The sequence below is a fragment of the Vanessa cardui genome, chromosome 13, assembly GCF_905220365.1.
Source record: "Vanessa cardui chromosome 13, ilVanCard2.1, whole genome shotgun sequence".
Lineage (NCBI taxonomy): Eukaryota > Metazoa > Arthropoda > Insecta > Lepidoptera > Nymphalidae > Vanessa > Vanessa cardui.
Genome location: NC_061135.1, coordinates 14509618 through 14534533, shown reverse-complemented (window position 1 = coordinate 14534533; position 24916 = coordinate 14509618). Strand labels below are relative to the sequence as shown.

The following is a 24916-nucleotide window of genomic DNA, read 5'->3' as shown; positions in this document are numbered from 1 at the left end:
AAAGTCATCGTCGTAAGACAATAAACAATAAATAAGCGATGACAACCACTGCTAACGACAGTAACAACAAAGGCTTCGCCCGTACTCGTGAGTGTTCGTTGTTTCAGTCCAAACTCTAAACCTTGACTTTGACTTTGACTTCGCCTGAGTGCTGATAAGAACATACAACATGGCGATGTGTGTGTCGCGTGTCCCTCAAGCAGACGACAGACGGACAGGCGGATTTATTAAGATTTATGTTTATTCCTTGGAAGTCGGCGCTCGGTGTTCAGTGGAACGGTCGTCTCGAGGCCAGGGCTGCGGAATCTTATTTGATAAATGTTTAATATTTTTCGCTTTAATTGCTTAATTAACTTCTACACATTTAAGTTCGAAAGAATGTCGACTCGAGATCTTAATTTATTCATATATTTTTACCGTTTCTGATTTATGACACTGTTCCTAAAATTAACAATATTTTTTGATCCTGTTTTTGTTTTTAGTTTTTTTTACTAACATGGATTTTTAAGCGTGCCCTGACACCGTTTGAGTCCGAGGTTTGAAATAAACAAATTGTTTAATGCTATTATTTTATAAAGACAAATCGACAACTTTATACACAGTAAATCGCTTTTTGCTTATGATGTCCATTTCCTTTTATTTAAAAAATGATTCATTTTTAAATTGTTTAACTATTATAAAATAGTAATAAAATAATTAGAAAAATGACAGAGACGAGACGTACCTAAAGCAATTCGTCGATAAGATAGATCGAGTATTATCTCCGCATAGTCTGTGATAGCTAACGGTCAAGTGTTAATGTAAGTGTTTTGTCGGTGTCATTAGCGTTCGGTTCCGGTGTGCGCTCCGCTTCAGGAAGTTACTCGCTGTTCACTTATTGAAACAAATTGGCAACTCTTTGTTAGTTTGCATCCGGCGTCGCAAGGACGACAAATTTATAATAATGCGTAATACACGACGAGCTACAGGAGATTAAATAAGGAGAGTGTGAGTAAACATTTACAAGACCAATAATTAGTGACATTACGTTAGAACTTGATCGGTCTTTTTATGTTTAGTTTTGCTTTCTTATATTAAATGGTTTGAACTCTGTACGGGGAATATAGTAAAACAGACTAATGTAATATACATCTAATGTCAAATTGAATGAGAAATGGGCGTATTCTTAAGTTTAAATAACTTCACTTTCAATTTTGGCCGGCGAATATTAAGACGAAGCTCACACGATGGAAGTACCGCGCGTTTTGCGATATCATTAATCTTGATTTATGATATCAATATAAGTTTGTTCGCATGATGAATTCATTTCAAACATGAGTGGGCGTTACATAATGGAAAAATATCACGATGATTAACTTGATTTTTTAATTTAAATTATACTTTGCTCGCAAAGAGAAACGCTTCGTAGTCAGAGATAAATATATTTGATTAATTTGAGATCTAATGCGAAACGAACGTGTTCCACGATAAGGTGATGAAGTCACTGGCGTTTGAAATAAATACGAGAATACTCGTCGGTGGCAGCTGAGATGGCCCAGTGTTTAGAACGCGTGTACCTTAACCGATGATTGCGGGTTCAAACCCAGGCAAGCACCACTATATGTGCTTAATTTGTGTTTATAATTCATCTCGTGCTCGGCGGTGAAACCTGCATGTGTCGATTTTCATCGAAATTCTGCCACATGTGCATTCCACCAACCCGCATTGGAACAGCGTGGTGGAATATGTTCCAAACCTTGTCCTCTAAGGGAGAGGAGGCCTTTAGCCCAGCAGTGGGAAATGTACAGGCTGTTACTTTACTTTTACTTTACCCGTCGGTGATAGCGGACACGAGTTCAAATACACGAGAAGGTCGAACAGTAACGGAAGCGGGAATAACAGATCGCGACGAAACTGAGAGAGCTCTCGGCTCTCGTAAGGCTCTCCGGGAAAGGGGACCGCGGAGTGGCGCGCTCAGCAGTCGGGATCTGCGACTGAAGCGCTGCTATTCCTCCCCCGTCACACGATCGCACTCGTGTAGTAAATCGGGTAATTATGATAAACGCTCGAATGCTTTGATTTCGAAGAAATTTCGTATACTGTAACTTATTAATCTTGTTCTTAAATATTATTTGCGTTACTTTCTTTTCCGCACCGTCGGCAATGGCGATTTAATTTGATAATCACTAAGCGTAAATATTCTATATTTAATAAATGAATTTGATTTGATTTGTAACGAAATGTAAAATATTATTGAATGGAAATTGACGGTTGTAGACGTGTGTACGGTGCACACGTCTGCCTCACCCACATTTAACCGATGCAACCGATTAGTACTTTAATAGTTCGAGTATGTGTGACTCTTTAAATTTATTTAATACTGGTTTTATGTATGTGTCGGTAACTACAATAATCGCACCTCTTCAAACAAGAAAAATATTGCAAGTAAAAGGAGGACAATTTTTTTTCCACAAATAGATTGTCTTTTTTGTCCTTAAATATTAGTTTGAATTAAAATTAGTCTATCTTTCGTTGGTCAATTCACAATTGTTACTGAATCCAAATTTCAGCGAATAGGCCTCAGTGTAATTTGTGAATGTGACGCCTTGCCCAGAACATAAAAATTAACTGCATGCTTGTTTGTGAAAAAATACTGTTCAGTACTTTAGGAAAAAGTCATTTATTTTTGCAGACAAATATTCCGAAGAGCACGCGGCCGTGACGCGGCGCAGTGTGAGCTACCGCTCCGCACGGCGCGGCCGGACTTCGTTTGACTGACCGTCTGTCTGTCTGTCATATTGTCACATGTAATATTACACGGTTTCAGTTATCATCAGCAATGTACTGTTTGGTAATGCTTCGCCATACACTTCGCTTTTGATATTCTCGTGCGGGGCGTGCGAGCACATGCGTCACTTCGATACCGCCACGGTCACTGCTCTCTTCAAATTTAATGCACAACACGCGAAATTGACGCTTATCTGTGCAACGGATTATATCGAGTGGCGCGATTGCCGCTTCGAGCCGTGTTGATCTACGTCAACGTGTTACGAAGTGTCCTAGAATATTCTTTATCGCTGGGCGCATTTTTATGGACAAGTTGCATTTTATGTACGAAACTAAAACAATGCATATAGTATGAGTTATATAATTTGTTAGAATAGGCAACTCCAAGCAGCTAGAGGAAAGAAGCATAGCTCCTCATTTTGTAATAGCAGAAGAAGTGTAATGGAACTTACTTCAAGTCTAGCCTGAGGTCTCGGCCGTCGACTGTGAGGTTGTAGTGCAGGGCGTGCGGCGCGTCCCGCTCGGCGCGCACGTCGCGGCGCGCGCGCGCGTGCCCGAGCGCGTGCGCGTGCTCGAGCGCGTGCGACACCAGCGCGCCGTCCCGCGTCACCTTCACGGGCGTCACGAACTGCGCCTGCGACGTGTCCAGGTGCTGGTGCGAGTAGATGCCTGCCGAGGGAAGCGACTCATTGAGGTGTTTCTGTGCGTGTACATATGGAAGTAGCAGCTTCGACTTCATTCGTTAAGAAACCTTTTAATAGCAATCATCCTTTTTCAATATTTTCAACATTGAGTTCTCATTTACTTTAATCTACCTATGCTACTGAGACTATGTAAAACATATTTTGTCGAGTCGGCTAATTTATATATAATAGTTAAGCTAAAATAATTAAAATCTGCGTGAATACTGTTTTACGTTTTGCTATTGCCGCGGAACATAAGAATATTTGGGGGCTGATAGATGATGAGTGGGTCGCGGTTTAATTCCTGGCGACGAGCGCGACAGCGCGCACACCGCGAGCCGGTGTGAATGTGACAGATGGGTTAAGCCGTTGGCGGCGTGCGTACAGTCAGAGCTACGGCCGAGGTCGTGTTACGGCTTGCATCATCGGCGGCGAACACGCGCCGAATGTAAACGCAAGAGGTTATTCGTGCAGGTCAATGCTGTCATATTTTGATAGTTTCCGTTTTTCTAGGAACGCGAAGTCATCTAAAAATATGCAAGTGACAGAAATAGCGACATAACAAACATTCTGAAAAAACATTTGTAATGTCGTTAGTGGGATGGCATCGCTCGACAGCGGGATCTCATTATTTGTTTTACGTCCGAGTTAAGATTTACGGCCAATGCGACGGTCGCTTTATCCGATTAAGTGTAAATTTGGCGTCTAATGAGATATTTGTTTTCAAGAAAAACCTTATTCTTAAGGTTGTTCGATAATGATCCGTGCCCAATGTAAACAAATACTTTGAAACTAATTATCATATTTGACGCAAAAATGACTATTTAATTAACTTCAAATAATAAAAAATGTACAACAGGCTTTTATAAGTACGTACGTTGCATTTTTTTATTTTAGATAAAACTTGTGCTATAATAATACAGCCGAGAGAAAACCTAGTATTAATATCTCATTCGTATAGAATGAGTTAGGCAATCCGTAATTGTAAAATGTTTAATAATTATAAAAAGGATAAGGAGGATAAATGTTAAACTTCAAACGGTCTCGTAAGTTTTGGCAATAGCTGTATAAATTATAAACGCAGCGGGCGTTATTGTTTGGGGAAAATAGCACTTCAGTGAGGTGAATAATGTGAGTCTTGTTTGAAGTCGAGCGAACGGAGCTGATTTCCATTATTTGTAAATATTCTGTTCGAGTTAATGATATGATATTGTGTACGTAGTTACAATTAAAGTATCGTTTATTTTTTTTATTAAAAACAATCCGTAACGTTAATATATGTTGTTATCAACGAGTAATGTCGTGTGAGGTCAAATATTGTCTTTCTTTTTGTCCATCCAACACATTAAGCCTATCGAATGATTTAACGTTTGATAATATTCTTTCTTTTCGAAGTCTATCAAAACATTACTGCGAACGTGTTCTAGCGTTATTTTTACTCATTACGATAAATAGGGGTTAATGAAACAATGAATGTCAACTTAGAAAATGAAGATCATACTCCAGGTCATTGTCGCGCCCTGAGAAATAAATATCACTCATTGCTTTTCACAGTACAAAGCGCAACGGAGCTGCCTCCTCAGACAACACGCTTCAACCGAAGAGCACGAGCTCATATCCATTGACTTCGGGTGTTTATAATTTCACCTTACGTGATATACATATGTTGTTTCTACTGAGATTCTTCCACGTGTACATACACCTGCTATATACTGTTTCATGGAATAAGATATTTTGTCCTTAAGAAGAAATTACTTCATCTTCTTCTTGAGGTAAGTCTTAAGAAGAATGATGTTTACATGTACCTACTGGTACTGGTGTTTCAAAATAAATATTATTCTATACAAAATAATATAGATGATTAAAAGCGCGTTGTTATATAAGTACACTTATCTACACTATGTATGAAAATTTAGTTAAAACACTTATTTTAATTATAGACGAATAATAACTCTCGAGTTTCTGGCCGGCTCTTCTCGTTACCTGCATTCTGAATCTGAAGACGACGATAATCGAGCAGTTTTTATTTAATATTTTGATTGAATATTGAAATAAAAACAATATTAAAGATTACCGCATAATCAAGTTTCTATAAATAGATAGATATATATTTTAAACGTAATTATAGATTGTTGTTTTGGTTTTAAATCTGTATCCAAATTGCTTTTGATTTCAATTTTAAATTGTAATTTGCTTGATCGTCCTCGTACGTGGACGTTACAACACTTCTGACCGAAATGTGATTATTAATTTGGACTTTACGTTGGGCCGGTACGTGAAGTAACGAGCTCCTCAGGATCCGTATCAAGAAATTTAACCAGAATTTTAATGCATTTTTTACTATTTATTACCACTCCGCAGTGTAATTATATACCATCAGTCCATCAGTTATGTGTGGAGCAGTGGGACTACCTTACCCCGGCATGGCGTAAAATAGTCGCATCACTATGATAAATAAATAGAAATATAATCTCAGGCGCCAGACTGTACACGCGCTGGTTGTATTTTACACTTGATGCGTTTGTCAAAGATCCAAAAGTCTGCCGGTGATCATATGAGCAATTTCCTAAGAAGTAGGTTCGCGTGGTCAGCTGCAGTCAGCAGTCAGCACCGCGTAACGCTAGTCATTCGACACCCGCCACTAGTAAGGCCACACAGGTTTCACTTGCAACCTCACATTTTTCCCATTCCTTACAAGTGAGGGCATCTCTGTTATTTTAAATACAATGTTTAATTTTAAAATTTCGAACCAGTATCACGCGTTGATTTAGCTTTTTTTAATATCACCTTACGTTGCCAAAACCTCGGTATCAATTACGATTAAATAGTCTTTTTTATGTAAACAATGTGGACCGACTCATCGTTTAAAGAAACAGGATAAAAATAACGAAAACGCAAAAGGTTATCAGTTAGTCATTACACATTAGTTACCTCGCGCGAGCACAAACCTATAATGTAAAACACGCTTAGATAATGTATTATGATAACACCCGAAATGATTGAAGACGAAATAAAAATAACGTCAGATTATATTGAACACATTGTGAAGTTTCGACGAGGAATATTTAATACCGAGGCTTATTAAAATGAGTGTCGATTACACGAGTTGATATAGTTTTTGTGGCGGCCGCGTGGGTGCCTCGCGCCAGACGAATGCTCACGAGCGTGTTCGTCGGCGAGGGGCTTGGCAGCAATTATTGTCTATTACCCCGGTGCCGCCCCTACCGGACTACATGCCCGCGTCGCGTCGCCAGAGCACCGACCTCGCCGTGCGTGGGTGGACATTTATAAAGAAAACATAGACAACAAACGTTGCTTCACTTTTCTCTGAACAAAGATTTGGCACAATACGCTGTCGTTTACATTGTTTACAATTACGACGTTTCGCTCGGAGGCTATTCGTTGCATGTCATTCAAAGCATCGCCCTTTACATTCGACATCCAAAAGTCTTACACTTGTGAGTAATTACACAACAGGCAAGTTTGTAACGGATATGCAGTTTCCAATGCCCTGATAACATTAATGACGCGTTTCCAACGGAGTGACAACTGCTGACGCGGCGCTGTGACGCCGTCACGCAGCGCTATCTGTTCGAGTGTATCAATATTTTAATATCATGAGGCTGGAGAGCTTGTGTAGTTGCATGAACTAATCTAACTACAATCCAAACATTATTTTTTTTAATTAAATTCGCGGGTCGCTTAGCAGCGAGAAGCAATCATAAACATCGCCTAATATGGAATACTGTATAGAGCTATATCCAATGATTTCTTTCTTATTGTTAGAAAAACTCTCTGTGCAGAAACCTGTCCATAAATTGCGTTGCGTTCAATAATATTCCTTCGCATGAGTACTGAATGAAAACGTAAACAGTCAGTCGACTGAATACGTATACAGTCGATACATGTATGTACGTACCTATTATTATTTTTTTCAATTACAAAAAAAACACGTTGCTAACTCGCGAAGATTAATTTTGTATAATATGATAAAGCAAGTTACATCATTCTTAATTGTAGTTAATCAGAGTAAGTAAACACAGGTATTATGCGCGCTGCGACAAGAACTAATGATTTTAAGGCTTTCGCGCGGAGAAAATTAGGATGAACCGAATCTATTGTCTGTATCTGAAGAGTTGATATGTTTATCAATACATCGATTTGTCAGAGATCATTTACTTTGTTCACCTTAACTGGCTTCACTGGTACAGAGCGGGTAATAATGATCATACGATTGAACGTCAAACACGCCGTTTGTTTTACTGAAACAGTTAATCTGCATCCGAGTCGCACCTTGACATTAAGTATCGTGATCTAACGAGATATTATCTGTTATCTGTGCGAGGCGAGTGACAGCTGACGTCACCGTTCGCGTCACTGACCAAGATTCGCTAGTTTTCTCCATAGAAGATAAGATTTACTCTGCAAATATTGATACAGTTTGATAAGAACAGATCGTTATACTTTACACTTTCAGTGATAAATTTTGACTATTATCACACATTTATGATAAAAAAAATTATAAATAATTGTACTCGTATTGAAATAACCTTGAAAGTTGTCATGTCATAGCGAAAATTAGATTTGTTTTCTATTACATAATAAACCACTATAATAATTTAGGCATCGGTCATTGTAGAAATTAATTTGATAATTAAATCGCAGAAATGAGTTTGACCAGTTCAACGACCCGCCTGGATGGCTGCAGGGTTTGCATAATAGGTTTGTTTTGTAAAGCATGCCAACGATTGCTGTTTTATGGTCTGGTTTCATTGCGCTCATGCCTCATTTGTGCGTGCTTTCTGTTTGCCCCGGACTGTGCTGTCCGCGGTCTATTTTCGACATGTTATTGAGATCGAGAATAAACTATGTTGCTGCATTGCGTTTAAGTAATTACTTCATTTCTGAAACATCGGTGAGAATTTGTGCTCGTTATATCGAGAGTAGATCGAACCTATTTATAGCCTGATGCTGTTTCTATTCATTTCGTTGAATTGTTTACGTGCAGTCGTTCGATCGAGGGACGAGAATCGACAAGACGACGTAGTAATCAATTCAGTACATTGAAATATAAAATGAGTTTTTAAAATAGACATGAATCCGACAATTCAGCCGATTTAGTAACGCGACACTGTAACGTGAGATACAAATCCTTAAAGATCTGCACGCTCGCTCACACTCGGCCACTCGGCGACCTTCATACTATTCCTACGTGTGAGTCCCCATCTGCGCACGAACATGAGACGGTAAAACCTTTCAAGGATACTTTTACCCCGGAAAGATCGTTTAAACGTATCCAAGCAACATTTAAAAAAGGAACAAGTGACGCACGAGGCCATCCGTCTAAATTAACAATTTTATATTTAGCATTTAAAGTGATTTAAATACAAGACGTATTTACAATAAGAATGCGAGCGACAAGACGCAGACCTAATCCTAAACCCACAGACACGGAGCAGATAATCCCTCGAAGGCAATCTCGGCCGCCGCGTCCCTCGGGACTCGAATCCAATTATCAGCATCTCAACGTCGCGGGCGCAGACGACTCCCGAGATTAGGTTTACAGCTTTATACGCTCGACGGTCACATTATCTCCCCATCCGTCAATTTTAATTGCTTACGGTTATTTGGGATTCGTGTATTATTATTTTATCTTGTTTGGATGTCACATTAATAGCCCCAACATGCATATCGAATTGCTTTCAAATGTTTTTGTAATTTCAATTTTCAATAATTTAATTTATTTTTATTATTTATAAGTAATTTCATTTGAGGTAGAAAAAAATATAATAATTAAAAAAGTATGACTGTTAATAATATGACACCATGATATTTGTAAATAGTAGAAATATTTTAGGAATGTAAAATATATAAATAAAATAAGGAGGACTCACCGGATCGCAGCGCGTCGCGGACGGCGTGCTGCACGTCGGCGGCGAGCTCCACCCGCGGCGCGCTCACGGGGAGATGCTTCGCGCCGCACGGCCACACCACCATTTGAAATAGTACAAGTTTGAATATCGAACACCGCACATCCATCTTTGTGAGAGGTCGGCAGACACCAGCACGCATGTTCGGCACCAATGCTGCCCCTGTTCTTCGCCGCTGGCTACGGAGTGGACATGCTATCCACTTCCCGCCCTCGCAACGGTCGCGGCGCGTCTTATGAACACGAGCTTGATATTTTGTGTTTATAGTTCGATATCGATATTGCTAGTCCCCGGTGTGGGTGCACTCTCATTATAATGGGCCTGCAAGGAAAATGAATAAAGATTTATAATTATGTCTTAAAATATACCTTAAATATACGCTTGTCGAAAATTACTGTCTGGGATTTTATCGGAATACGAAGTTAGGATTTGGAGTCAATGAAAATATGAGTGTATCGATCTCTATAACGATTAATAAAATTGATGTAAATTTTACGTACACTACACTAATTGCAGTTACACCATGTAACGATGTAATTATAGCACAATTTCACTTTGTAACGCAAGGCTCAGGATAGTAATCCACTACCGACGTTAAGACAATTTTAGTTCTTTACGAAGCCCGAGCTCCGGCAGAGCGAGCGAGTGATACGCGAGGCGAGTTGTCAGCGCGGCGCTGCCCGCCCGTCGAGTCGAGGTGCTATCTCTAAAGTGGTACCATGTGTTACATAATTTTCGTTATTAGGTAGATAATTTTATCTCACACTTCACCCGCTTGTGTGTATACACATATTATAATTATGTCGTTGCGCGCGACGCGCACGGCGACGAGACCTGTTCATTTACTTCGAGCGAACGAGAAAATAATAAATATAAACGAATTTGAAATGCTGTAAGCTTTACGCAACCGATGAGACAAAGAGTCCGTAAAGAAGTCGCGCGGGCGCTCGACTGCAGCGCCGAACAGTTCGGGAGCTCTTTTATATCTTAAGAAGGTAAAGACTTCGATTGTCGATCACCAAAATGGGTTTGATTGACAGACATGCATGTTTTACCATAAACAAACGTTTACAAAACACGTAATTTATGGCTAAAGGTCAAAGAATTTTCTTATTACGATGCGTATGTTTTAAAAGTCGCGCTATGGGAATTTACGAAACCTTAAATAAAGAATGGCTCGGCATATGATTACCACTGTCGGCACTCATTAAAGCCCAGTTGAAATAATAGCATACTCACACCGTCGTTGCGTAGCGCTACATAGCAGACGTGTTTGTGGAGTTGTAAACGTATTCTAGGAATAAAAGTTCTGAAAGGGCTAAAGGTGGGACGCAGGGCCCACGTGCCGGCGATAAGGAGGCGCCCGGCGACGCGGCTCCTCGGTAATATCATCTCCTTTCTGTTTGTTTTTTAGGAATGGAGGCGCACGCACGGCGCCACGACATGTCATTAAATCCGGAGTTCGGGGTTTCAAAGTTCGGAGCTTCGGGACTTAGTAATTTGCTTTACGCGTGGCCGTGACGTAAAGTTCTATTTTGTCTCTAGATGGGACGCGCTGCCCGTTGAGATATCGACAATAAGCTCCTTCAATCCTATGATTATTTGTCATTCAGATTTCAGAAGCGGCTTAGTGGACTTTTTATAACTAAACAAAGTCTGAATACTACAGATCCACGTTTGTAGATGCGTGACGTTGGTCACGTCAGCGTGGTAAGTCGCACGTGGTGAGGTAAGTTTGTGCCCATTGTATATAATCGAGATACAGGTCAATTGCGGAAATATCAATTGCAATTTTTTCTTGTTTTATTCAACCCGCGAATTGATCACATTTAATTAATATTCAACTACTGAATCGTACTGACGACCTTATGACGTGTACAAACTGTACCGCGCTCTTTAGACCTGACAGGCACGCTTGTAATTATTCCAATAATTAGTAATGTTCACGCGGCGGCTGCGCGCTCGCCGTATTTTCATCTGTGCAAGTATTGCTCTGTTTACACGCTGTTGCTACTTACCAACAGCGGACACGTTCGATAAATACATCGACTTCGGTTTACATACTCGTGCGTTTGTTATCCGACGCACTTGTGTAAATCCGATTCCGATAAGGTATATTGTCTATAAGAATAAGATGTCTTCAACTTCCTACCGTATCTTACTGTATATTTAGGATGTTCGTATTATGTTATAATATTTTTAATGGAATCACAATGGGCTCACGAGTTTATTTGTAAACTCTATCCCTATTATTGGAACGTCCTTCATCGTCAAATAACAAAAGCCGTTATGATGATATTAAGTCGAATTTAGGGAGTTTATCGTGATTGAACAAGTCTTGAAAGTATCCCACAGTTAGATTTAGAACGCGTTCGACTCGTGCAAGTTGTCTAAGGATGTTTCCTTCTCTGCGGAGCGCGGGAACAATGAAAGGACAACAAGGCATATGTTATGGCCGGATGTGGATCCGCGGTCTTCGGTTAATGAACACGTGTTGGGCACATCAGCTCTTAATGAAAGATATAAACGTAAGTGAGAACCAACAAAACTCAGAGATCTCTAATAATTTTACATTTCAATTAGCATTCTCACAGGAAACTATATCTTCGCCTATTTCCAGCCGGCCAGCTAAGTGCTAGTACGCCTCACCGCACTCTTAATGTATTTTTATGTGTTCTTTTTAACGTCCAATATTTCTGAAAGTGACCCAAATAACAAAGTTTTAACGAACATTTACGTGAAATTTACGGAAATCGTAAAATAATGGTAGAATTTGTTTGGATAACATTTATCTGACGAAGAAATCGAATAAATGTTTTCGTAATATTTTTTTCTGAATATAAAAGTTATTTTCTTTGAATTACCTACGAAATGTAGAAATTTGCCCATGCGATCGATAGTTTCCGGTCCTTCTCGAATCATCCCGCGCACAGTCTACATTCTACATTGTCATCGACTTCTCTCCTTGGGCGTCATCGATAATGCAGAGGGATGCCTCTACATTACTTATGCATCCCAAGGTTGTCAGTTCCCGTTTAGCTTTGATTTAATGTTCTTTTAATATTTTAGTTCAATTTCCGAAGTAATTTCTTAGCAACATAAATATAAATTGAAACTTGTATCTCGGGCGTCAGTTTTTAAGTCTGCATAATAACATCTCATTTCGCGTGATTTATCTTAATCTTTACAACTCTCCGAGTTGCCGGTATCACGTAGTATCTCGTTATCAGCGACAGAGATATCGGTGTGTGTACAGCGCTTAATCTCAGCGCTGACCCGATTTGAGTCTAGACTAATAATGACGTACGTCCTAGAATCAAACTCTTCCCACCGGTGTTCGTTAAACAAGAGATAAGGGAGATTTAGAGTGGAGTGTTCATTGAGGCCGGCGCGCGGCGTTTGAGAGAGGTCATCTATATATACGCACACAAACAAACTAATACTTTTCTCTTATTCAACAAAAGTCCACAGCAAATAGTATTTGATATCAACTTATTGGTATTGCAAAGGTAACTTTTATCTGTCTGTTTTTCTCTATTCATAACAGCGATTGATCCGATTGATATGCAACTTTCATGTTGTTGTAGCTTATATTTTATGTTATAGGTTAGCGGACGAGCATATGAGCCACCTGACGGTAAGTGGTCACCATCACCCATAGGCAATGACGCTGTAGGAAATATTAACTATTCCTTAGATCGTCAATGTGCCACCTTGGGAACTAAGATGATATGTCCCTAGTGCCTGTAGTTACACTGGCTCACTCACCCTTCAAACTGGAACACAACAATACTGAGTACTGTTATAATTTCAGGACTGATATCGTCTAAACAGTATGTATGTGTAACTCCAAAAATACTTAATATACCGACGAAGCCAGACAGAAAATTATGAATAGCAAAACTTGAACAGATTTGTAGGTGCCCAAAACATTTACAGACACGGACAGCATGTACGATGTGCTCATGAAGTGGGAACTTTAAGTGTTACAAAGTATTAAACCTGGTAACAAAAATATTGCCATTTTTACGCTTTGCGATTTTAATTCGTAATATTTAAAATATTAGGAACAATAAATTCGCTAACGGTTGAGGCTCGACTATTAACGTTTGTCTGCCGATTTAAAGAACAGCACAAAATACAATGCCAATACAAGCCCAAGCGAAACCGGGACGGATTGCTAGTTTCGTTTAGGTTGCAAACGCAATTAGCGTTTATTTATATCATACAAAATGTTCCAAATTAAATCACTTTTCTCCACACATGTACACTTACAAACGTCCGCGAAAATAAGTGGCAAAGTTTTAGTTTAGAATTAACCCACAACTATATTGCATAAATTGGGGAGTAATTAATGCAGCTTTTAAGAGTAATTCTATAAAGAAGCCATAACGTAGTCCGGCGTCCGGCCATAACCCGGCGGTAAGGCGGTGCAAATCGTAACACTGCGAGGCTCAATTACAAATTCCGAGACGATATCAATAAAATCATAATTTAACTTACGTAGCGCTTTACACTTCGGATAATTTCATACGTTTTTTATGCAACGTGACATCAAATGAACATGTTTATATTTTTAAGGATTGTTATAAAGACACAATATTGATTCTGGTTATTTTAACTTTTTATCTCGGCGATGACTGACGGAGCGTGTTTACTTTAGACTCCGCTTATCTTTTGTTAGTATAATATAATGCTCTTCCTGTGAAAGTCTATTTTAACAAAGTACATTTATTGTTTTAGCCGTATAAAGTACGCAATGACGACGTCATGAGTAACAAAAGGTTCGCTAAGACGAGACGATAAAGGCCCGGCGCCACTGGGGTCGCCCGGCGTCGGCGTCGCGCTGGCCGGTCCCACGATCACCGCGCAGTCGGACTCGACTGGTACCCGTATTATGGTCTACACCGCTTTTTCTCGGCCCCGTCTCAAGAATATGTAATGTAAGTACAGCACTAAACAATAAAGACAGTAAAACAGCATTTAAACATCCATAATAAGAAACAGCAAATTATGTCCCATTACAGACAATGTAAAAAATTTGGTATCTCGTATAAAATTATTTTATGTAAGCTTAACGGGGTTTTGTTTTTAAATTTTACGAGATTTACTGCACGTTAACTTTTTTATGCGTATGCGCATGTAATTAATGTTGCGCTTATTGATGCTTTATGTTGCTTAAATGTTTACCTAATTTAAACATTTTTTGATGTCCAGTAAACACATTCTGAAAGTTATTTGCATGTTTTCCTTTAGCAGTAATGCAACTGTTTTTAGTTGATGTTTAAATAAACAATAAAGTTGAACATCCTGTGAAACATATGAATACGGGCGATATTCAGCGTGCTTGTGGGCACGTTGGGGAGAATACACTTATGGTGACATTCAATATTAGTCGCTCCGAACATAGCGAGATGCCGATGTAATTACACAGATTCCTCAACTATAAAATTAAATAAATGTATTCGAAGAACAATAAAACACATCAATTAGCGGTTTGAAACAAGAAAATATAAAATGTTTGCACACAGTGGGAAAATGTGCGACGGTGAAATCATGAAGTCGGTGCACGCTATAGTTAGAACAAGGCCTTAGCGGGGCATCCGTCACCGGCCGGCCGCGGCTTCGTCTGCCGTCACCGCGCCGGACGAGCCCGGCTCGGATTATTACCCTTTGTGCAAGCTGCAGCTACTCGAGAAATAGAACAGCCATTATAGTCGTTCCTTTAATATCAATAGGAACCTGAGCGTTGCTACTCGCATAGCTATACCTAATAAACTAAATTATTCAAGTACATTCTCCTCATCGATTGAATTATAAATATATTTAATACGAGATAAATATTAAACTCAATATATGAAGTTCTTTACCTCATTTGTGAAAATGAAGTACTTTCATTAACGAAAGTACATAAGCCGATTAAAGCATGTGGGAAACATAAGTCGCTAACAACTTTAAACACTCGTCGATATATGTATTAGGCAAGCGTCGTGAGGCTAATTAAATAAACATATTCAGAACAAATGAAGTTGTAACGCGACGCAGGAGCCGCGTAACCTTTAACTCGCTAAAGCAACCGGTTACACCTCTAATGCTGCCCATTGTCTAGTGTCGCTTTCCTTTCGGACTCGTACTTACGATAAAAACGCACGCCGTGATAACAATTATTCAATCAAACTAATATTATAAACGTCTATTTGGTTTTTCCGGATTCTAGTGCGAAACTGCTTTTATAATATTTAAGTTAATAACTCAAAGCCATATGCATTTTAATGTTGTTGTTTTGTCAGACATATCTGTTAATTTATTTGGATAAATTGTATGGTTTCGGTAATATACAGACTAGGAAAGCGACGCATGAAATATTTGTGGATAATTTGTAAAATATATACAGAAAATTTAGTTGAGATTAACTAATAACTAATAATGGACAGGGTTGCCGCACCGGACGGGCGGCGGGACGTAAGAGGCGAGCTCGAACTGCGAGAGGTGCGAGGTGCGTGCGTTGGAATGCAGGAAAGATGTCTGGAAGTGGAAGAGAGCCAGGCGCGATGGACGGTATGGCCGGAAAGAATGTTACTCGTGAGATGACGTCACACTGAGAACTGTGGAACATGAAGACATGCTGCGCCAACGATAACGGCAGGAGGATGATGGTGATGAATTGAGACTAACAATATTTGTTTAAAAAAAACAGAAATAAATGATCATTCTAATTAAATTTATGGACACACACTGTTCATTTTGTTCTGAAAGAATGAGAGTTTTCGTTTATTGTGAATTAGTGCTAAATCAAATCAAATCCTTATCAAATAAAATCCATATCAAATAAGTACAATATTTGTTCTAAAGGTTTTATTTTAACTAAAACAGCATTAATAAAGTTGCTGATTTACAAAAACTGTTAAGTTATGTAAACCTATAGTTTCGCAAATATAAAAAGTCTTCAATAAAGGAACGAGTAAAGACGACGACAGCACGACTGCTAGCAGACGGCGTAGTGCGAGTCCGAACGGCGGCGGCGGCCGGCGCGAAACTTATTGCACAATAATATTTGTTTGCATATCTTTATTTAAAATATATTACGAGTAGAAACCACAAATTTTACATAAACCTGCGCCTAAAAATAGCTTTATCTTAACATTATCTTTATAAATTTCCAGCGATTGCTCAGCTCTTTAATACAGCAAATTTATTTTGTTATCTTTCAGTGACTGCATATACTTTTGTTAAAAATACTCTTTTGCTCTCGTAATATGGTATCGCATTATACTATTCGTCTTCTAGGATGTGGCGTTCCGTAACCTACGATTTTTACCCATAGTAAAGACTATAACGTGACTTGTTTAATTAATGGTAATTTTCTTAAACACGAATAAAAATCAATGGCAAGTGGGAGGCGCACTATTCCCGCGGGCGCCGGCGCCCGGCGGCCAGCTGGCTGGATTACCATAATTTATTTAAATATAAAATCAATAGACATCAGTCGTGGGACGACATCGCGGGTCGCCCATCAAATGCGACTTTCGGTTCCATTGTTACTCCGAAACATCAGATAACAAGTATTTCATAGTTTACTTTCGATTGCATATTTTGCAAACAATGTTTAGTATAAAATTAATGTCGTTACTACTATCATTCCATATTTTATTACCTTATAAAATACTTTATTACTAATAACATTCTCTAGGTTAGGAACTTTCTAAGGCGGCGACTTTACGGAATGTGATGTGACAGAGCCAAGTCCGAGTGTCAGAAAATTTTCAAGAAATACTGGTCACGTCAATGCAGTGGTTTTTAATGCAATTTGCGATATTGTCGATGTAATGATGATGACCTCGTGGCCTAGTCGAGACAACTGCGAGAGATATTGTAGACGCAGTGCACAAGCGCAGTGCACACACAGTACACGCTCACGTTTCGATGGAACGGCAATTGCCATCTCCCGCGTCACACAGACCTTCGGCGCTCACACTACAGCTTTCTTTGATTCCAAAGCACGAGATCACAAACTCTACTAAGTCCCGAGTTCGGGGCTGCTATTCAAAAGTGAACCCCGAACTCGACCTGTTCGTATTGGAATGGCCAACCTCGTGGGCCTAACATAGACGAGATCACTGCCGTCTGTTGATAACTTGACACTCGAAATGTAATATGACTCATATTGACTTGGTAAATTTCTCAAATATATGAATTTATCAAAACCTGATTATTTCACGCCATTGACAGATTGAGTCGTAGTTATTGAATGGGAGATCCATTACTGGCTACTTAATATGCCGAGCGGCGCGCTACGTCACAAGTCACAAGGATCAATGAAACCCAAGTCGTGCATATACAATTGTGATGACACTGGTTGTGCGCGATAGTTTCCACCGTCAACTATCGATTTCGCGGAATAGCGATTTAAGACCGCATGCCAATGTTACAGATACGTACATGCGAAACGTTTCGCGCGTACGTGTAGGATGAATTATCGGAATAGGTGCACTCTGTACAGTGTATACGATTGACAGATGTTTGTCATATAACGAGGGTACACTTTGATGTGCTCGAGAATAATTTAACGGTCAAATTTTCATTGAATCGTAAATGTGCTAGATACATTTTCTGGCATCAGACTCGTATCTACGACAGTTTATATCATATAAATATATCGAGGTACTAAACGTTCCTAATGTGTTACAAAAACAAGGAAAGAATACTGTCGATAATATTATCCAATCACAGAGACAATCAGTAATTAACTATTATACGAGCAGCCTCATTATACTACTTATATAAACATCGTTTTTTATAGAAACGGCTTAACACAAGATTGCCAAAAAAACGCGCCCGACCAGACGAGCCGCTAGAGCAACGAGTTATTCTAAAAAGTACCTGATTGTTTATTCAAAATTGTGTTTATTTTTGTAATATTCGACTGAAACGTTTGAAATATCCGTTTCTAGTTCGTAATCTGGTCCTAGGAGTGTAACTTAAAGTGCCTCGGCGTGTCAAGGATGTCACTTTACGACGGATTCGAACCTATATACCGGTTCTCATGGTAGGAATGTTAATATATGAAATAAAAATTTTAACAAAAAGAAAAACCGACTTCAAACAAAACACTATTTTAAAAAAAAATTTTAACAAAAAGAAAAACCGACTTCAAACAAAACACTATTTTAAACCGACTCCAAATATAACAATAATTATAACTACATGATATAATCGTTAATCGACTTTTAAGTAGCCTAATATTTTTCATTTCATTTAACTTAGGAAGACTCTAAAAAATATGTTGAATATGCAATTATTTTTATTACTTTTTCGTGCATATTCATTTGTTTTAAAATAGTGTTTTGTTTGAAGTCGGTTTTTCTTTTTGTTAAAATTTTTATTTATTTTTTGATTTTAAGTGAAGCTGATGTTGACTAACTATTTTTTTTTAATATAGATAGATTAAGCGTTCCGTTTATATGAGTCAGAAACTACTTCGAGGACAATTTCAAAGGAAACTTGCGAATAAAGCAAAAATAGACTTTCGAGAATGCGGATTTAATACGTCACGCGGCGTAAACTACAAGGATCCCTCGAAAGAGCTGTAATCGAACTCAGCAAAAAAACTTTGAAAAAGACCAACTATATTTCGTACATCATATGACATCACATCACATACACAAAATTTGATTAAAGATAGTAAGAAATTCTGCCCCATATCACACCCTAACTGCGAGGCGTATAGAAGTTCCATCACTACATAGTATAAAACAAAGTCGCTTTCTCTGTCCCTATATCTTTAAATCTACGCAACGGATTTTGATGCGGTTTTTTTTAAAAGATAGTGTGATTCAAGGGGAAGGTTTGTGTATATAATACATGAACAATATAGTAAAGAAACACTGATAATTTTAGAAGTTTGCGATGTGATGTCGTAAATACACAAATTCTGTAGTATATTTAGTATCAGTATTGCACCCGTGCGAAGCCGGGGTGGGTAGCTAGTTGATTATAATATTCGACTATGATAATTACATAAACATAACCACATTACGGAAGGTGACTCAAATATCCAAATAACCTATAAATAAAAGATTCGACTGAGTATCGCTAACATGCTCCTCAGAATTGTTCCGTTCCCTTCCGTTCTGTTACTTTGTCATGGATCCTGAACTCAGAACCTTACCAAACTTTCACCAAATTACCGTTGAAGTATATATTTTATAATAAAAAAAGAATTATCAAAATTGGTTAACGTGATTTTCAGTTATTCACCGATTTGTCGCGTATATACATAATGCAAATTTAAGACTTATGTCGTTTTCATATGGATACCATCATCGGAAAAAAATTTAAAAAAAATGGGACCCCACGGGAAGCACTACCTTTCAAACAAAAAAAAAATTATCAAAATCGGTCCACCCAGTGAAAAGTTATGAGGTAACAAACATAAAAAAAAAAAAAAAAAAAAAAAAAATACAGACGAATTGATAACCTCCTCCTTTTGGAAGTCGGTTGAAAATGTGGGTCTCACCGTTGTAGCACGAGAATAGTTTGTTAATTCGTAATTCGGAGTGTTCGCGAATGAGCCGAATGTAGGCTTAGTGTGAAGGATACTCTTGATATTTAACCTTAAATATTCCTTACTTACTACGAATAAAAGTGGGCTCACAGCTCGGAGCGCGGAAGAGAAGTGTAAATATGTGAATTTTAATAGTTATTAAAAAGTCAAGGAGACTATTTAAAACAAAGAAGTTTCTTCGTCATATTAAGGAAGAAATTACACATTATTTCTAAAAAAATACTCCGAGAAAAAAACAACTGCTACTTTTATTTTACTGCCGACGCGCGACGTTTTGAATATAAAAAAAACACTTTATCAAGTATTTAACTTTAAATGCTTCATTAATATTTTAACGTGCTAATGAATAAATTAAATTGTCAGTCAATACTCATATAACGTTTCTCGGCGAACGCGAATAGATTGCTGCCGTGAAACCGCCGCTATTACTGGCATTTATAGCTTACAGGATACATGCTTACACATCATTATTGTATATATGTATATATATATATAGATGTGTGAGCAAGGTATGTAATTTGAAAATTAACTACTAACGACAAATCACCTAGTAACTACTGCTTTTTCATCGGTCAAACCCAGGATTCGAAATCAAGCCTTCATGATTTGCAGCCGAACAGATTAGCCGCTAGACCAATGAGGTCGTAAATTATAGTAGTAAATATTTGATACATTAATTTTATGCCTGAAATAATAACGCAATAAAGTACGTAGAAACGATTATGTTTACGAATGGAAAGTTGAAACATAAAATATAGACCTAAATTAAGTTAACTAACGACCGCTCGTCTAAGGGAGGAAATGCAATCTAGGTATACATTGTACTTTAGAGCTGGCGCAGTGTACAGTGGCACTTAGACGATGCCTACGACTACATGTGTGTGAGGTGTCACATTAAAATGCCATTAACCTCCTGCACACTCATAAAAAGAGATTGGCGACGAGTATAGTCAAATGTTTATGGGTGGATTTGACACACAGTGACAGTTCAGAGGTCGGACGCGAAATTTGAAATTAATACTCACGGAAATCATTCAATTACGTCGAAATAACGGTACGCTTTATTTGATTTTTGACATTTTATCTTCCATCGCCTCGAGTCTTGTATTCGGAGCTCATATTTCATTACTGTGTTTATAATCGGTTGGTAAATGTATTGTAGTTATCTTCAAAATATTTTGAACTATTTGAACTTGCGATTTACTAGCGCGAAATTTAAAATACTTTACCTAGCACACAAGCCGTTACGTCTATTTTATCGAGGGGTAAATTAGGAAAAGTAATGGGTATTTTTCCTTTGCGAGACATCTATCTTTTTACTAAAGTTAGTCTAAATCTGTTTAGTGTATAAGACACATATATAAATAAAATATCATGTTGCTTATTCATGAAAAATAATATAAATGTATTTAATATAAATTTGTCTTGATTGAGCTGAGATGGCCCAGTAGTTAGAACGCGTGCATCTTATCCGATGGTTGTGGTTTCAAAGCCAGGCAAGCACCGCTAAATATTCATGTGCTTAATTTGTGTTTAAATGTCGATGTAAGTACAAGCCTTGGTACTGTCAACCTTCAGGAATCTGGAGTACTTAGGAACTTTTTTAACAAATAACATTGCGGGGTCAGTAAGGGTACGTAATTCACGGTGTCATCGTTTGGATAGTATACTCGTATGTGTCATTATGTGCAAGAGTGTCTATATCAGCAATGATATGAATTATTCCCCTCGGAATAGTAGTGAGCTGTGCAGATGCACACACGAGATCTTATTAAGTTTAAACAATTAATTTATTTAAACATAAGCTGAATAAATACACGATAATTATAAATAAGGCATAGCGCTCAATACCAGACTACATAAAAAGCGCGGAGGTAGTATTTGTCGTTTTTTTGTTTCCCGGAATAATCTACACAGCGAACCGCAGTTGCTTTATAATTTACTTAATTAATTAAATACTTGAAATAAGTTGTAAAACATAACCTCATTTTGATTTCAAATTAACGTTGACATATTACATTATAACATGGTATTAATATTGGTACATATCGTTGTATCAGCCTTAATAACATAATACTATTAACAATTGTCAAACGTGACATTATCGAGCTCATTGAAGCCGAGCACCGAAGTGACACTAAATGCGACTAAAATGTAAGGCTTTCAGTCGGTGCCTTGCTCTTCGTTCAGCATTCTCAGTAAGTTGATAATCCCTGGCGCTGTGCGGCCGGACACATCCGTACTCTTTAGTTAAATACAAAATGGCGTATCTCTCAACTGCGCAAACTTGAGTAATTCCTCTCAGTTATGTTTCTATAGAATAGAGCTACGAGATCAGCATCTATCATTATCACGATCCTATTGCACTTCCTGTACAATATTAGTCCAGACGCTATTAGTTTGATATGAATTTTCGGAAGATGAGTAGTTTGGTAGTTATGTCCCCTGAGCTCATCTTCAATTACGACTCAGTTTTAACTGGCATTTCACTAATTTCGTCTATGGACGGATTATCTTCATATAACACACAAACCCCCATTAGTTTTATAATATTATTTGAGTCAGGCTAACAATAACATTACTATTAAAACAAGTAATTGTCCAGCTGTATAACGTGATGTATTAACTATACTAAGTTTAATATTTATAGGGAAATAAAACAGGAATACGTTTACAGCTAAAGTAAGCGAGAAAAAGTTTTTACATTTGGCAGACAGGCTCCACCTAGCAACGGCATTCGAGAGCATCTTCAATCTTCCTATAAGTGAGGATCTATAAATAGACTTTTTACTGTTGAAATATCAAGACAGAAATGGATTATCTAACGTTCGTACAACAGATTAAATAACCAATAGTAATAAAACTTAAAAGTGGTTTTACATTTTGCACGCAGCGAGGAACGCGTAGGACGAGACGAGCAAGGGACGCATAAATCTATCACGGAACGTCTCAGGAAATTGTGAAATGTACACTCGCCGTGGCCGTCGCCGGCACCGGCGCTGGCAGTGCGAGTGGGCGGGCATAGAGTGCGGGCTTTGAACAATCGAATGCTTTCATTAAATGCGCTTAATGAGGTCCTCTATCAGAGCGACCCAACGTCCCGCAATCCCCTCTGCTGAAATAGTTTAACTTATGGGAAAGTTAAGGCGTTGTGTCAATTACATGACAGATCTCGTATTTATATGTGTGATGCGATGTTTATTAATAAATTTAAAGCAATCTCAACCAAAACCTTTCATTTTATATCAAAGAATATTTAAGTTTTAATAGCTCGTAACGGTTGTTAAGTCCGGTGTCCGTCTCGTCGAATAATTATTATAGTAAGGAAATAGGGCAAGGACCCTTATGTAGGCGTACACACCGGTGCAGTTGGTAAAACCTGGTTATGAACATAACTTACCTAAATATATAGATTAAAGGAACAGTTCTTTAATCTATCAAACTAGAAAATTTCCACTAAAATGTGTAACTATAGTCAGGGCGTGTGTATCAAACGAGTACATGACGCTATTGCAAATATCTCCGCAAATTATTTACGACTCCTGCGCACCTTCGTTAACACGAGCGCGCGTGAATTGCCCAATAAACTTGACAAAATTGATAAAGTTTACGACACGCTGGGACCGCGCGACCCGGCCGCTGCCTTATGTAATGAACTCTTGCTCTAGGATAGCTATCCATATACACTCCGACCTCTGACACTATTAGCGCGAACACACTCGAAGGTTCCGAATTAAAGTCATACTTTGAAGTGATATACTGATCAGCAGCACTCAAACGAAGGTTCTCTCGCATACCTTAATGACCGTTGCAATTCAATTAATGAAAATTCAGTCAGAGAAATAAAACTCGCTCCGAGCCGAACTCTGTTCGAACTCTCTGGAAAACTTAGTTTAACCAATTTCTAGTTTACATTTATAAAATCCCTTATTAGTACTTACATATAGGTCATATGATATTCATATAACGGTCATATTTCATATGTCTATATAACATATTAGATAAGGTAAATAATAGAAAATAAGCAAAAGACTACTATAGTCGGATAACTGACTTCTATGTACGTATAAGTATGTATATCTTCCTAATTAATTATTAAAATAATATTATCTAATGATATAATATTGCTATAAGAACTGCACGTTACTATCAGATTTGTATTATATTTTGAAGCGATAAAGGAATAAGATGAGTGCGGTGGATCGCTTGCCGTGACATTGATTTAATATTGGTTTATGTTATCTTACTAAAAAAACCACACGCGATAAAAACTTTAACTGTACCTGCGAAATCGCTGCGGTTAGCTATCAACAGAAATAAACCGAGATGCGAATAATTTTAATTGAGAAGATTACTTAGTAATAAAATATAATTACTTACTAACTATAATCAAACATATTTAGCACTAAGATTAAAATTTATCACAAAATATCGAAATTAAAACATCTCGAACATTAAACAAATAGTTATTTGTTTAAAAACAGCCACAATGCATTACATTTTAAAATATCTTTACTTCGATAAACTTTGACCCAATCACTTTGAGGAATGTTCTGCAATTAAAATAAAAGTCGGAAATAATAAATTTGCTTATAAAAAATATAACGTCAGATATAATGTATTCAGGCAAGTTGTATTGAATTTATTAGTCATTAATTACAATGTAGGAGAGCCTAAGCGAAGCTGAGGAGATGATAACACAAACGGACTCATTCCCAAAGCGCGCAGTCGTCGCGCTGCGATTGTGCCCCGTATCACTTTACGTCGCTAATTACATTCAACGAGCGACGCATCTCCTTCCTACACACGACTACGGCCACCATTTACGTATCACGTTGACTGATATATTTTCTTTTAAGCGTAGTAATATATGCAAATATATGGATACAATCATTAGCGCCCCAAGCGATTACTCCGCCTACTCCGTAGCCAAACATGAAGGTACTAAGCATTATACTTCCACTAAATCTTGT

At 38.0% G+C, this 24916-nt stretch overlaps 1 protein-coding gene and 1 long non-coding RNA gene across 3 annotated transcripts in view; one reads left to right on the top strand and one right to left on the bottom strand.

Moving 5' to 3' along the window:
- Positions 1-24916, bottom strand: part of LOC124534769 (A disintegrin and metalloproteinase with thrombospondin motifs 7) — a 60904-nt gene that overhangs the window by 27522 nt on the left and 8466 nt on the right. Inside the window, exons 1-3 of one of the 2 annotated variants that reach the window (XM_047110781.1) lie at positions 9880-10327; positions 9344-9700; positions 3219-3435 (exon numbers count right to left, since the gene is read on the bottom strand). In XM_047110781.1, coding sequence (XP_046966737.1) covers positions 3219-3435; positions 9344-9521 — 395 coding nt within the window. In that variant the 5' untranslated portion in view covers positions 9522-9700; positions 9880-10327. Of the gene's footprint in view, positions 1-3218; positions 3436-9343; positions 9701-9879; positions 10328-24916 lie in introns of those variants that run through there. The other variant, XM_047110780.1, reaches the window with a different exon arrangement.
- On the top strand, positions 795-16172 carry LOC124534770. The gene is made up of 3 exons (XR_006966759.1): positions 795-987; positions 14123-14322; positions 15814-16172. It is a non-coding gene; the product is annotated as an uncharacterized LOC124534770 (long non-coding RNA).